Source organism: Maylandia zebra, linkage group LG14, assembly GCF_041146795.1.
Source record: "Maylandia zebra isolate NMK-2024a linkage group LG14, Mzebra_GT3a, whole genome shotgun sequence".
Lineage (NCBI taxonomy): Eukaryota > Metazoa > Chordata > Actinopteri > Cichliformes > Cichlidae > Maylandia > Maylandia zebra.
Window position 1 is genome coordinate 13,100,130 of NC_135180.1, and position 15,448 is coordinate 13,115,577.

The 15,448-nt window shown below is 42.5% G+C and overlaps 1 protein-coding gene across 3 annotated transcripts in view; it reads left to right on the forward strand.

Moving 5' to 3' along the window:
* sphkap (SPHK1 interactor, AKAP domain containing) overlaps window positions 1-15,448 on the forward strand; it is a 123,562-nt gene that overhangs the window by 54,876 nt on the left and 53,238 nt on the right. For 2 of the 3 annotated variants that reach the window (XM_076892247.1, XM_076892249.1), the window contains one exon: window positions 8,570-8,669. In XM_076892247.1, the coding sequence (XP_076748362.1) occupies window positions 8,626-8,669 (44 nt within the window). In that variant the 5' untranslated portion in view covers window positions 8,570-8,625. Of the gene's footprint in view, window positions 1-6,573; window positions 6,626-8,569; window positions 8,670-15,448 lie in introns of those variants that run through there. The other variant, XM_076892248.1, reaches the window with a different exon arrangement.

The window sequence follows — 15,448 nt, forward strand, 5'->3', positions numbered from 1 at the left end:
TCAACACATCCTGAACTGTCCAAGGCAAGCCTTCTTCTGCTTTACAATATAAAGAGCCTCAAGGTGAAAGCTGTGATTTGACACTATATAAATAAAATTGAAGCTCCTCTTTGGATGTTGGCTGCCTTTTGTTCTGTTCTCTGTCATGACGATCCCACTCTGCTTCAGTAAAGTTGCGGTCCAGGCTCTGGGGAGGCCCATCCATTACTGATAGTTCTTTATTGTGCATTTATTTACTGCAAAGTCTGAAACTCTGGCTCCTTGGCGCAAAACATAAAGACATGAGGGGTGGCTCAAGACCTGTGCACAGTACTCTCTATACATGTACATCAACCTGTTTTTAATGTAATGAAGCATGAACTGCATCGTCTATGAAATGGTGCCATTTGTGGGAACCAAAAGTAACTTCAGGGAATTCCTCTGTTTCTTTGAAACTTTTTCTGGGTCTTGTTACCTCAAGTAACTCTGTAAATATCTGGCCATTTACAACTAGTCTATATTCCACACCAATGCACATGCCAGCCAGAAGCAGCAGTGTCTGTGGGCAAAGCAAGCACACACTCTGTGGACCATGGTAATGGGTTGAAAATGTCAGTGCATCTGTCCGTGCCCTCTACCTATCCTTCCCTCAAGCGTCTTCCATCCTTCTACTTTCCTTTTTGCTTTTCCATCGGGTGCTGTTGAAGGCAGAAAGTGTACCGCAGCTCTAAACTCACCATTCCTTGACCTCAGTTGTCACATTTCTTGTTTTTTCTTTTCTTGGCCATGATAGGTTCATTTATCATTCTGTCTGGCAGGCTCGCTACTTATCTATATCCTTCATTTAGTGTATACTTTATTGGTTTATTTTCAATTTTGTCACTTATGGCAGTGTCCTATTTTTCAGTCGCTCTGCAGCTCCGAGGCCAATAGTGAGTCTTTGACAAAGCATTGATGGGAGACTGAGGATTTCCCTACAAATTCTTTCTGTCGCTCACGCATTTGTACAGCAGACCATGACAACATGCGGACACATACACCGGCAGGCTATACGGCATGTAGGTTATTCCACCTCATGACTCATTTGCGTGTCACCACTTCTCCACCCCCATGCCTTCATGCCGGAGCTCCTTTTTCACTTACTGACAACCTGTGAAGCGAGAGGCCTGATTTCAGCCTGCGATCCACAGGAAGCTGCTCAACGAGTAGTTAAGGAAAGAATGGCTGCCACAGAATTCAAGTATGAGAAACATGAAAGGTCACTGATTTAAAAGCTTCAGCCAAATAAGCAATTTGGAAAAGTTGTAGTGCGTGTGATTTCTGCACAGTTAAATTCATATTTTTTACTAAACTCCAGCTGAGTAATTTCCTGTTGTTTAGTAATTCCTGTTTTTCTGCCAATCACAAACAATGACTCAGCTGCCAAATTACCTTTGCAAGCTTTGTACTCGAGCTGTTTTTTGACTCACCTGTGATTCCTTGTGTAAGATATTTGCCTGTGACCTATTTTTTGATTTTCTTCAGGTTTTTGCCTTTCTGTCTGCGCTGGTTGCCTTGCCAGCATCCTTTGTTAAACGTTTACTCAATTTCTTCTGTTTTTTGGTGTGATCAAAGGGCTTCTCCAGAATCTGAGTTTGCTCAGTGGAATTGAATTCAGCCATTTTAATATGGATTTTTACAAATTTGAGCCAGGCGGCACACATGATTTTCTGTTCCAATCTTTTGAAATATTCAAACTACTGTAGCCTGATTTTGCCTCAGTTTTAATAATCTGTAAATCAAAGCATGACATGAAAGTCACGACTGTTTCTGTCTAAGCGAAATTACAAGTTTATAGCGGTTTGCCTCAATAGTTGCTTTTGAATGATATATTAGTTTATGCTCATACAGTTTGAATTTAAATTTGCTTTGAGGTTCTTTCAAAAGTTTAAATTACCGCTGTGCCAGCCTTTGGAGCAGGTCAGCCACTAATCTGAAGGTCGGTGGTTCGATCCCAGGCTGCATCCTGGCTGCATGCCAAATATCCTTGGGCAAGATACTAACCCCGTGTTTGCCTACTGGTGGTGGTCAGAGGGCCCGGTGGCGCCTGTGTCCGGCAGCCTCGCCTCTGTCAGTGCGCCCCAGGGCAGCTGTGGCTACAATGTAGCTTGCTATCGCCAGTGTGTGAATGTGTGTGTGGATGGGTGGATGACTGAATGTAGTGTAAAGCGCTTTGGGGTCCTATGGACTAGAAAAGCGCTATACAAATGCAGGCCATTTACCATTTGGACCAAGTCTGCAGTGATGATGGAGAGGAAGTGCAGGTGAGACTGTCATAATATGCATTGTCTTTCTGCAGGGGGGCATAGCATTTGAATATTAGTTACACTGAAGCATATGCATATTTAGAAAGCAGTCTTTAGTCTTTCTCCCAACTTTTGAGTCTTCTCTACGGTGGCCCTGAGAGGCCAAACAGACAGCAACTTAAGAAAACACCACCAATAAGAAAAAAGCACACAAAACACAACGGAAATAGGAAAAAACGACAACGGAAATAGGAAAAAACAGATTTCCAAAAGCACAAGGGAAGTGTTTCTGGGGAGACAATAACCCGCCGGACCAGTTGCAGGAACCAAAATATGCTAAGAATTGCTCTGGGATACGCTTAAAAGAAGTGGAGGATCTATCAGTTTTGTGAGGAAAGAAAAGATGAGAGGTAAGTGTGTTAGTCTAACTATTAGCCTAAAAATCCGTCACCAGTATTATATGAATCATGAAAACAAGCCTACCATGTTTTGGGTTCCTGCAAGTGGTCCATCGGGTTATTGTCTCCCCAGAAACACTTCCCTTGTGCTTTTGGAAATCTGTTTTTTCCTATTTCCGTTGTCGTCTTTCCTGTTTCCGTTGTGTTTTGTGTGCTTTTGCAGCGTTTTTCTTATTGCTGGTGTTTTCTTAAGTTGCAGTTTGTTTGGCCTCTCAGAGCCACCGTACTTCTCTCTACTATTCTATAATAGTATCTGGTGCAAACTCAACTTAAAGAAACTTGAATAGAGGGATCTTTGATGCTCTGAATCTCTGCCCTGACCACATTATCTGTGTTGTTTCTTGGTCTCAGGACCTTACAAATAACAGAGAGTAGGTCTGCTCAGTGCCTGCTGCTGCTGATATGTCAGGGGCTTCCATGTCAAACTACTTGAAAGCTCAGTTGTCTATTTCCACAGCCTCTGCTTTTTTCTGCTCCCATCAAGTCACAAACAGGAGAGTCACTAATCCAGAACTTTAATCAAAGGGCTAGAAAAAAACAGGGTACTCTATCTCGCAGGTGCTATCGGCAGACCTGGCACCACACTGAAGCCCAACTAGGACAAAAACTGCCAGAAGGATTGCGTGGTGGATTCAGTGACGCTGAGCTGCCATCCTGATTTCTCAGAGCCTGTTGAGAAAGCAGAGCAAGAGATGCTCATCAAAGTCACAGTGCTCCCTGGTCCCACTCACTCCAAGTCTCCTCCTTCCTCCTCTCCAGTCACTCTGACATCATTCTTAATATTCTTAATATTATGTCTGTTCCCCACACTAGGATAATCCTCACAGTGTGTAATAAATGATCATAACAAAGTCCGCTATGACTTTGCGGTTAGCATTTAGTGATGATGTCCCATGTGGAAAGTGCCAGCGATTGTTCCCTTGGCATGTTTAAGCAAATGCTAGTATGCTGTTTGCAATGGCTTTGTTTTTCTCAGCATGAATTAGATGTGTTGTTGCACCACTGCGATATAGCACCTGAGACAGAGTGAGGGTGTCACAGGTGTGATGTGTGAAAACACATGAAATTATAAAAACATGTGTCTGTACTGTGGGAAAAGCTTTGACAGTAAAATGACTCATTAACCTAGGCACCCCATGACATTTACCTTGGGTTAAAAAGAGGCTTTGTTATATATTAATGTGCATTTCCTATGAGACAGTAATATTATATCATATTAATCCTTAACCTGTATAATATTTCTATTTTTATTTGTATTTTTAAATCTTTTGTATATTATTCTATTGGAACATTTAACCATCTATTTTATGCAACTTGTAGCTTTCATTATCTAGGCCTTAAATCTTATAGAATAACAACAACAGTGTAATCTGAGCATCAACTTTATGTAACTGGATATCAAATGAAGTCCCCTAATGTTATCCCCAGAGTAGGCCCTGCTATTTGTGTTGGTAATGTCTATGCAGTGGAGACCAAGGGCAGGTTCTTCATTAGTGTTTCATTAGAAAAATCACACGGCCCACCACCAAACAAAAATGTCACAAAAGCATATTGATAACTTTTCCTCTTCCACCAGGTGTAGCAGAATTGGTTCAGTTTGTCCCCAGTGCACCCTTTTTGCTTTCGTCTGACCACTACTCATGCTAGGGCCTCATCTAGGTCAGGATTTTGTCCAGGACCAGTTCAGATTGACTACTTTTTCTTTTCAAATATTTATTTATTGCTATTGTTTATTGCTGCGTCGTCTCACAGCATGACTATTACGTCATTTCTTCTTCGTCTTCTTCTGTTTTACTGGCAGTTAGCAACCCATTTAATTAGAGCAGGTAGTTGTACTGCCCTCTAGTGGAAGAGGATGTCATTGTTCTGCCCGTAACTCACGCCGATTGCTGAGAGTACTAATCAGGTGGAACCAGATAATCTTCCACAGCACACCTGATCTTTTCTCACATCACAGCTACGTGCTGTGGCACAGTGGTTGGGAAGCACTGCACCATACCATACCAAATATGCATCAGGCAGACCTCCAGGTTTTAAACAAATCCCCAGGTTATCAGAGGTTATTTGGAAGAACAATAAAGGTAAAAAGTGAATATTTGCCAATTTGACCCCATAGTTGTCAAAAAGTGCCGTTTTCCTACAGTATGAAATTATCAGTGTTAAAATTGCTTTAGGCGGTGGTTTGAAAAAGCATTGTTGCTGATGGTTGATTGTTTGTCGGGATTCCAGGCTCCAGATGCCTCCAGAAAAAAGAAGGAAAAGGAAGGTAAAAAAGTGTGATTCTCAAAAGGTGTTCTCAATTAGCACGCAACGGAAATGTAGACATACAATCAACTGAGCACATACAGCATGCTTTGAAATTTATTAGCATTTAGTAACAGTGTTAACAATAGTAATAGTAGTAGTAGTCCAGTAATCTGAGTGTAAACTTTATATTTAGAACCAGTTGTTGTTGTTTTGAGAAAGTTTAAAGTTTAAGTCTTCAGTAGCAGAAAGAGGTGACCTGCCAGGCAAAACAGGTCCCGAATCCTAGATCATTGATTATTGCAATAAAAGGTTAGGCTCAATTTGTTTAGGTAATCAAGTCATTAGGCAAGCTGTCAATCATATTCAGTGACAGGTATGTTGATAAATAAACTATATATGGACCAAAGTGTGAACCACCTACACATTACATATAGAGGAGCTGGTCAGCCATGAGAACCCAAACCACGAAGCTCCTGGTGTACAGTTTTTGTGCTGATGTTAATGCCAGATGAAGTTTGGTACTGCAGTTATAGAGAAAGCAGAGCTTTGGAAACTCTGTGTCTGGGTTGCTGTGGTTGCTAAACACTTTTGAATTTACAGCATTATATCATATATTTTTGTAAAGGCAGGCTGGGTGGCTAGGTGCTTAATTTGTATACATGTGTGGTAACTCGAAGATAACTGGATAAAAAACATCTGAATTCAAAGATTAAGAGCTGTGGGTCAAAATTATTCTCCATGTAGTGTATTTGTTGTTAGTAACTTAAACCACACTCATTCCATAGTTGGTTTGTATCTTTACAAACTTCATATAAACCCACCTTAGAACTCTGCAGTAATGGAAGGTGATCAGACAGTAACACTGCACTTTCCCTGCACTCCTGTCGGGTTTTTGCTTGGACTTGGACTCTATTCACCTCTGTTCACCCGTTTGTTTATTCCGTTTTGTTGTTGCCGTGCAATGGCTTTCCAGAGTCATCTCCAGACAGACTGATGGGGAAAGAGAGAACACGGGGTAATAAAATGTTCCTTTGCAATTTATTTTCTTTTTTATGTTCTTCTATATTCCTTCCCCAAACCCTTTAAGTGCTTGTGGACACTGGACAAGATCAAAAGAGTAGCCATCAAAGCAAGATTGCTTCACTTGATGTTTATCTCCACACTTAGAAGAAGCATTTTGAATTAGCCATCACTCTCTGCCTTTGGGACCTTACGCACCTCTTAGGAAAAAAAAAGTCTCTTTCTGTGCGATAGCATTGCTTGGAGCTTGCCTCTTCATTTCGATCAAAGGAGGAAGAAAGACTACCGTCAAAAAGGTTATGTCAGCCTGAGAATTTCTGGTAGCCTAATGCAAAGTCTTTCAAATCAATAAGACATCAAAGCTGTCTCCTGGATTAACCCCCACCATGTTTTCTTCTGTTAAAGAAGCGTTATTGTCTTGTATTGATGCACAGAGGTTGATGGAAAAAGTGAAATTAAAGAGGACATGGCGTGCAGATCATTTATTTCCTCTCTAGCTGCGCATAGACCGTACAGTACCAATCTAATGTGTTTCTTTTCTCTGTGCTTGCAGAGCCTGAAGATGCCAATCAGGGCCCACCTGTCTGGCCACTGATTGTCTTGTCTGATGAGCCAGAGATGTTTGTTATAAGCATGGTGTGTTTCAGCAGAAGGGTTTTGCTGTCATGTAATATGAAGCCATCCTGTAGTTTAACTAACAAAAATAAAAGTATATGTAGCCTTTAGAAAGGAAGAATGTGATTCTCTGATGATTAGACTAAAGAATTCAGTACTGAGTCATTTGAAGGATCAGAGGAAATTATGTCTGCTTTTTGTGTTCAAAACTTTACAGAATGTTGTTGGAGTACCTGCCCCCAAAATTTCTGTGCGGTAAATTGAAAAGAATTTTATCTTGGAATATGGAACATCTAAGCTCAAGGCTAAAAGACTACAAGTCTTAAAATAAGATTTTGTTACTGTTCATTCTTTAAGATATGACTTAATCATGCCAATTACTATTGTACCTCAAAGCTAGATACAGTACACGATTCCTAGCCTACGAAAAATACTGTATATTAAAGCACACTTTGAGTAAAAAAGCCTTTAATTTGCTCAGAGATTTACACTCATCAAGGCATGGGATGAATTTTGAGCTTTAAATGATTTCTTTGAACTGTTCTTTTTCCAGCGTGGAATGATTGTACATCATATTGTACCTTAATCACTGTAAAAAAATAGTAATAGGGCACAAGTTTACAAAAGTATACATGCAGACTAAAACGTACACATTGTATACATCGAAAAAGCAGTTCAAAGAAATCATTAAAAGCCACAAACGTGTAAATCAAGTTTGAGAATAGAGCAACTTTAAGCTATCTTTAGTATTGCAAGGTTGCATGTGAGTGCATGTAATTTTAATATAATCTGAATGTAATTTGTCTGTGCTCTAGGTTAAACCGAGTGGTTACACTTTTGTTGGCTAATTCTATTAAATAAATGAATGAATAAATAAATAACTGCCAGAAAGCAGTAAAATGCTGCAAACAGTCTTTTTGTCTCAATTAGTATTTTTGACCAAACTGTTTTTTTCCCACTCACTGGCTTTTTGAACCAAGCTGGTTTGATATGTTTATTAATCAAGAGGATGTAGCCTTATCGTAATAGGATAAGCAATTAATGTGTGTTTGTGTGTGTGAGATTAAAGTGAACATCAACACGAGCTTAATGACTTCATTTCTTTTCTACTCAGACCTCATTAAAATGCCCAATAACTTCATTAATTGGTGCCAAAACCTCATTACAATCCTCCAAGACCTCATCATAGCACTAGGACAACAGTGCTATGTGACTATCATTTCAAATTAATAACTCAATCAGAAGTCACTGTACCTTCTTGTCTATAGATTACAGTGGGTTAAACATAAACACGGAAAAAAAGTAGTTGCAACAAAAGTTGATAAGCCAGTTTTAATATCAGGAAACGTATCCCTGTTACTTTATCACTTTCATCATTATCAGCAATGCTAAAAATTGTGAGGTCATTACCTTCCTTTTGACAACAATGTGCAAATTTTGTTTAACAATTCTCACAAATAGGCTCTCAATTTTAAACATCGTCAACTAATTAAAATGTTGGAACACAAGAAAAGTGAAAAATTAGCAAAAACAATGCTTTATTACTTAATACCTTAATATGTGTTGAGACACAATAAAGAAACTAGCCTGAAACAAGAACTTTTACATTAAAAGTAAAACATTTGATCCGTTGGCTGTATAGTTTTGATATTTTTTCCAATGTTTAATGATGTAACTCTATAATATTTTAGTTTTACTTTGTCTTGCTTGCTTGGATTACGGCATTAAATAGATTTTTTTTTTAGCTGATATTGAGTGATTTGATTTCACATGTATTCCTGCAGCTTTGTTTTTAGTCTTTCCTTAATTGCATGTGGGCATGAACAGTGGCTATGTGGGCCTGCAGGACAAACGTGGCATCAAAGAAAGGCAGCCATCTGTTCATACCTTCTGACACCAATTGCGTGGTTGTATATGTGCTTGTATAAACTCGTCTAACCATTCAAGTGTCTTTGTGTGTTTCAGGTGCAGAACCTGGAAATTAAGAAATTTGGAAAAGAAAAACAAGAATAAGACTGAAGATGTTGTCGGCTTTCGTTGCTGTGCTTCGGACCTTCACTGAGCTGTAAGACCATTGCTTTCTGCTTTTCTTGGTTTCCTGCATGAACCATACGGTCCAGTTACTGTTCAGTCTTTTAAGTGTTTGAACAATATCCATTTTTATATTTTTGTCTCTGTGCAGCACCTTCTTAGCTTTAATCCGAGAGTTTGAATATTCAGGAATTAAACAAATCCTAGAAAGCCCCCCCATTTTCATAGGCTTAAAAGTAATTGGACAAACAGGCCTAATTTTAAATATACTACTTTTAATACTTGTGTGGAAATTTTTCTCAAACAATAACAGCCTGAAATCTAGAACCAAATGGATGTCACCAAATGCTATGATTTGCCATGAGGGGCTTCAATTCAATACAGTTCATTTCAGTTTTATTAATATAGCATTTAATCACAACAATTGCCTTAAAGCACTTTGCAAGGTGAGGTAAATACTCTACAATAATATAAACGATACTGATATCCAGGAAAATGAGGTTTCCAGCCTCTAATTTAATAGATGGCTAATGCAGGTAATTAGTAATACTTAAACTTCTATCATTAACTTGTGGCCCGTCAATTTTTCACATGTTAAGCTGCTAGTGAGGGGAGGGGCTTTGTGCCTGCTGTTTGCAGCTATGAAGAATTGTTGTTGTTGATACAGTTATAAATGTGTAGCGATCTAATCCAAGAGTAGTTTTAGTATTTATTGTCAGTATCAAAGTGACAATTTTCAGTAACATAGGCAGCAAAGGGTACCCACCATGGTACCCACATGTCACCGTTTGTAGTGGCCAAAAAAAAAACTACCTTAATTTGCTGCTTGTTTGTTGAACTTCAGTAACTGAAAACCATGATCTATTGGCCTGAGATCAGGTGACAGACCTAGCTATTGAAGAATATCCCATCTCTTCACCTTGAAAAACTCTTAGGTTGATGTTAGAGTATGCTTTGAGTCATCAGTCATATCCACTGGCAGCCACGATGTTTGACAGATGATGTGGTTTCTTCTTCTTCCTGCATTTCTCTTCCTATCACTCTGGTACAAGTTAACCTTGGCTTCATCTGTCTAAAAATTGTTGTGAAGGTTCTTAGTTATGATTTCTGGCAAAGTCTAACCTGGACTTCTTAGTCTTGAGTGTAACCTGTGGTTCCCACCATACTGTAAACCTTCTGTATTTCCATCTCATAGCCATCTCATAACTGTAGACTATGAAAATGACACAACTGCCTCCTGAAGTCTTCTTAACTTGTTTACTTGTTGGGAAACTGTTTTTCTGTCATCATCCATTTAAGTCATCTTCTGTGGTCTTTAAGGTCTTTTTGGTGTTGCTGACCTGATTGTTCACTCCTAAAACTTTTTCTCTGTCTCTCTGAAAGGTTTATTTTTTTTATTTTTATTTTTTTCCAGCCTAATGACAGCCTCCTTCACTTGCATTGGCATTTTTTTAGACCTCACATTTAGAGATGGGTTCTCTGGCACTAAACAGCTGCCTCAGTTTTAAACTTGGCGTCAGTTTGCTGTTTTTGTTGTGAAATAATGAGGGAACATCCCTCACTTGGCAGGCATTGTCAAATTACTTTTGAACCTCTGAAAACAGGGGCCATGTATAAATATGGCTGTAATTCCCAAACAGTTAATAAAAAGGTTTTTGCTAAACTTCTTAAATTACAGCTGCAAGTCTGTCACATCTGGATTTTTGATCTACGGTCTACTGTTGTGGTGTGCAGTGTCAAAAGCACAGAAATAAATGTGATTTATGCAGCTTGTCTGTGGTTCTGTGGAGAGGTAGTTGCTTTGCTGCTGTTAGGTATCCATATATACGTTTTTTGTTTAAACTCAGGCAGTAAAAGGCTCCTACAATAACTCAGGCATTTTGTCTCTCTTCCACGCGGGGGCACGCTTTTTTTTGTTGTTGCTCCACCTCATTGACATCTTTCTTCATTCTGCGTGTGATTACAACACTTAATTGCTTCAGTTTATCATCCGGGCCCGAGCCGGTGTTTCCCCAGGGACTTTGGTTAGGGAGACAGAGCGAGGGGAAAATGAAAAGCCAAGCACTTACATGCACTGGGAGGGCCGAGGCACATCGCTGGTCATAAAGCACTAATGGACACCAATTAATCCCATGCAAACGTACACCTATCTGGAACAACCCTGACATATTACAAAACAATAATATGATAAACTTTTCAGATTGGAGTGATAAAGGAATCAAATATTTAGAACATATACTAGAAGGAACGGAATTTATTTCATTTGACGGACTAGTTACACAATATGGGATCAACAAGAAAAGATTTTTAGAATATCAACAAATTAAATCCATAGTAAAAAAGAAATTTAAACCGGGTCAAGTTGAACTACAAACACCACCAAGTGTGGTTCAATTTCTTACTCTTAAACCCCCCAAATTACTATCCAAAATATACAGAATGCTTTCTAAAACAGATGAATCAATATCACTTCCTATTGCAAAATGGGAAGCGGATTTATCAGTTAACTTAGACCTAAACTTCTGGTCTCAGATTTGCTTAAAAACCTTTCATCTAATTAGAAATCCCAGTCTTCAATTAATTCAATACAAAATATTACATAGAGTGCACTATACAGGTCATCAGATGTTCAAGATGGGCTTTACGTCTACCAACAACTGCTCACACTGCCAAACCAATTCACCGGACAATTATATCCACGCTCTTTGGTTCTGTCCACCAGTTCAGAAGTTTTGGCGCGAGATATGTGAAGACTTATCGAAGTGTCTGAAATGTAACATTCCAACTTCCCCCTTAGTGTGTTTGTTGGGCAGCTTAGATAATGTCACTTCAGAAAAGAATATCGCCCATATGGTTTTCACTGCCCTATGCATAGCCAAGAAAACAGTCCTCATGAACTGGAAAAATAAAAATAATCTTAATTCTAACCAATATAGAAATTATCTATTAGATTACATTAGTCTTGATACAGCCTCTGCCACCACATCAGATCAATTGCTCTGGGCTCCTTTGATCAGCTCCATCACCTAGTGGGGGTGGGGGGTCATAGTTTGGTCCCGCCTTCACTGTTGTGATTGGTGTGGGGGTAGGGACAGGCTTAGGGCGTCGGGGGGTTCCCCGGAGGCATCTTCCTTGGGGGGCTCAACCCGGGGTAGCGGTCATGTCCGGTTAGGGGCTCTGTTGGCTCTCCGGTGACTGTTTCCTCGCGGCTGCGTGCAGCGGGGCTAGGGGAGGGTCTGTGCTGATGGACGTGGGTTACTGACCTGGTAGCCTGGCTGCCCCTGGGTGGGTCCGGGATGGGCGTGAGGTTCTGGGGGCGCTCCGTCTCTGGGCTGGGACCCGGACCGGGCCTCGGGGGCTTGGGTCCTGGTTGGTGTGTTGCCGGGGTTGTGGGCGGGTGGGTCCATGGGGGCCCAGCCCTGGAGCAGGGTGCCGCCGGTGCGTCGAGCCACCTGGGGGGCTCTTCAACTGGTGGGGGAGATTGTCACATCTTGCAGGAGCTTTCCTCTCCTCAGGAGCTGCCTCTGCAGGAGGGGGAGATACAGGAGAGGTGGAGGAAGATCTCAGCCTGGGTGTTTATTGTCTTATGTAGTCTGGAAGATGAGTGGATGGTGGGGTGGGTGCAGTTTTCTCTGTGGTGGGGTTGGGTGGACAGTCCCGGGCTCTGTGGGGCCGGGCAGCGCTGCTGCACTGGGCCCGGTCTGGATGGGCCTGGGCCCCCTTTCCCTGGCGGGTCGCGGAGTATGGGGGTGCCTACTGGGGTCAGGGGGGGAGCTGGCCCCAGGGAGGGGTCACTTGCCCCTCCTTTCCTTCCCTCCCCATCTCCAGCTGCCTCCCTCTTCCCGCTCCACCACAACCACCCACACATGCAGGGCCTTGGAGTAGGGGTATGTCACCAGGGTGCAGAGGAGGCTACCCCCCCCCCCCCTCTGTCCCCTTCTGGCTGCCTCTGCCTCAATTTTATCCCACAACTTAGACATTCACATTACTCACACTCTCATTACACATACATATAGGATCTTGGGGGTGGGCACGATACACGGAGTCCAAAGTACCATCAGGGTGTACACCCCACCCCTGGCATCGTTGCCCACCTCTCAATTTTAAATACACGTAGACATTGAGGGCTAGCAGGAGGGACCATGCGCTTACCTGCTGCTCTCTGGCAGGTAGCTCCAAGCCCTCCTGGGTTTTAAATGCACCTTAGAACACACATGCATCAACATTACAATGAGCGGGTGGAGGGAGGTTCGGAGTCTTCTCTCACCCCCGTTCTCTGCGACCTGCTGGAGCAGGGGGGCTAGGACTAGGAGGAGGAGTTGGCCGTCCGACTGCGGTCTGGAGTGTGGAGCCTTCCTACTGCTGCGGAGTCGGGGCGGTCTGCCTCCCCCCACCGCAGGGAAAAGGGAAACACCACCTGGGTCTGGGTGCAGTTCCCCCCTCCAGGGGCGGGGGCACCTAGACCCGGTTTGTAGAGTACGCTTGGGGAGTGTGATCGTGTGTACAACGTCTCTTTATGTCTGTCTCCACGTTGGTTGAGTGTGGAGTAAGTGCATATGAGAGCATGAGGGTGGGAATGGATGTTTGTATCTGTGTGTGCCTGTATGTCTGTGTCTATATGTCAGGTTGGGTGTCAGGCGCCACCTCTCTGGGGACATCTCAGGCCCTCCAAGGTTTGGAGGCCTATCTCCCCCTACCACCACTTCCCCTGCCAGTGGCGGACCCCCTCAGACATCGGTGCGTTGGTGGTTCTTTGTGTCCGGAGATGGGCGTCCAGGTACACACCGGCTCACTCCTTGGCGGCCGCTTATCGGGGCCTGGAGCCTGGGGCTCGCTCGGGCCACTTCGGAGGTGGGGTGCCCCCGGCCTCTCGGCCTGGGGCTCGGTCACTCAGGCGCAGCTGGCTGCCGGCGGAGCTCACGGGCGCGTCACTGCAACTCCCCCTGGCTTCTGCTCCGCGGCTGCTGAGTGAGCCCTCATCTGGGACTCTCCTCAGCTCTTTCCGGGACAGTGGCGCGGCTGCCCCTCTGTTGGTCTTCCTTGGTCTCTTGTGTTCTGGGGGCCTCTGGATGTCTGGAGTTTTGATCTCCTCCATACCTGCTTCATGCCCTGGAGGACGGGGCTGTGGCCCCCCCACACCCTCTAGCAGATTATTACATGAAGGAACCTTTTAAAAAAACAAAAAACAAGCGCGTCCATGCTCACAGGTGTACACACGGGTGATCACACCCACAAACTACACCCTTTTTGGCTCCTACCTCAAAGCACACTGTGTTCTGTTGATCTTATGTGCTGCACAATAATGTTTAACATTTAGTATTTACTGTCATATTCCCATATATCATTGTGATGTTGTTTATTCTATTACTCTTGTTCTCTTCTGCTTGCTTTCTTTTTTCTTTCTCAGCAGGTGACCCAGGTGATTGATATATGCATTTTTTTTCTCTGCCCGTTCTGTTGGTTTTTGTTTTTTGCCCTTCTCCCCCGTCCCTCTTCTCAGCTGTTTCTCTTTCCCTCTTTCTTTCTCCCCTTCTTTCCCCCAGTCAAGTCTGTCCCGTATTCATTAAGTGAAAATAAAATAAACAATAAAAGGTGAATCAAATGGACCATTACGGCAAGGCTGGGATGGTCAGTTTGGTAAAGTAAATCCGTTGAGCATCTTTCTTTGCCTTTAGACAATAATTCTGATGGCAAAAGAGCCAAACGGGACAGGCCAAAAAAAAAAACAAAAAAAACAAAAAAAAAAAAAAAAAAAAAAAAAAAACTAATGGACACCAAGCTGCTGAGAGAGCACGGTACTCTGAGATACACCTCATCAACGGCAACAGCAGCGGCGTCTCACCAGTGCGACTTGCATAACAGGTGCCACCAGTCCCTCGTCAGACAGAAAAATAAATGGGACAGATGGTGCTAAGAGAGGGGGTTTGTTTCATGTAATATCAGAGGGATGTGGGGGTTTTTGGTGGTAACTTAACACCAAACAAAAGGACAATGTGCATGGAACAGATTTCCCTGGAATGACATAGCCATCTAGAGTTTAATGTGTCTATAAATAAGAATAGATGAATAAGGATGATAATATTGGGCCCAATATAATATTGGGCTGCATGAACGTGTACTGTAGGGCAGAGAAGACAAATGGTAAAGGGCATCAGAAGCACCTGCCTCAGATGCTCCGATTATTCTGGCTCAATCAACTGGGACACGCTGAAGTAGAGCAGAAGATAATTGCAGGTCAAACTACACTTTGGGAAAAGAACAACTTGAATGTGTGGGATACATACAGGTGCATGAATGGGATTCATTTGTCATCACTAGTCTTTGTGGGCATACGTTGGGGGCCGCAGAAAATAGACCTGAAGGCTGGTTGGAAAACTAAACTGTTTTGGCTCATGCGCCATGTGGTTTTTCATTCAGGTGAGTGGGCACCATCCAGTGTTATTTATTTCCCATAATGCACCCACAGTGACACTAAATTTTTTGTGTTCAAGATAGTCGGACAGCAGCCCCCAGGCTCAATTATAGAGCACCATTCTTAAAGCAGCTCAAATATCATTTTAAATTTGCTGACAAATGCCAAAATGTCTAACCTGTAAAAGCCTAAACAGCTATTAGATACATGTATTTGATGCAAGATGCATCTTGTCATCTTGGGTCATCTGCTGGGTTCGCAGCCTTTGTGCGCTTTCATAGCGATCTAGCTGAACAGGGAGCCGCTCGAGCTCAGCTGGGATCCTATATTACACGGCACTCCAGCTCCACATTCTAGGAGCTGTCCAAATTGTTTGGGAAAATTGCTACCAGTATTAAAGG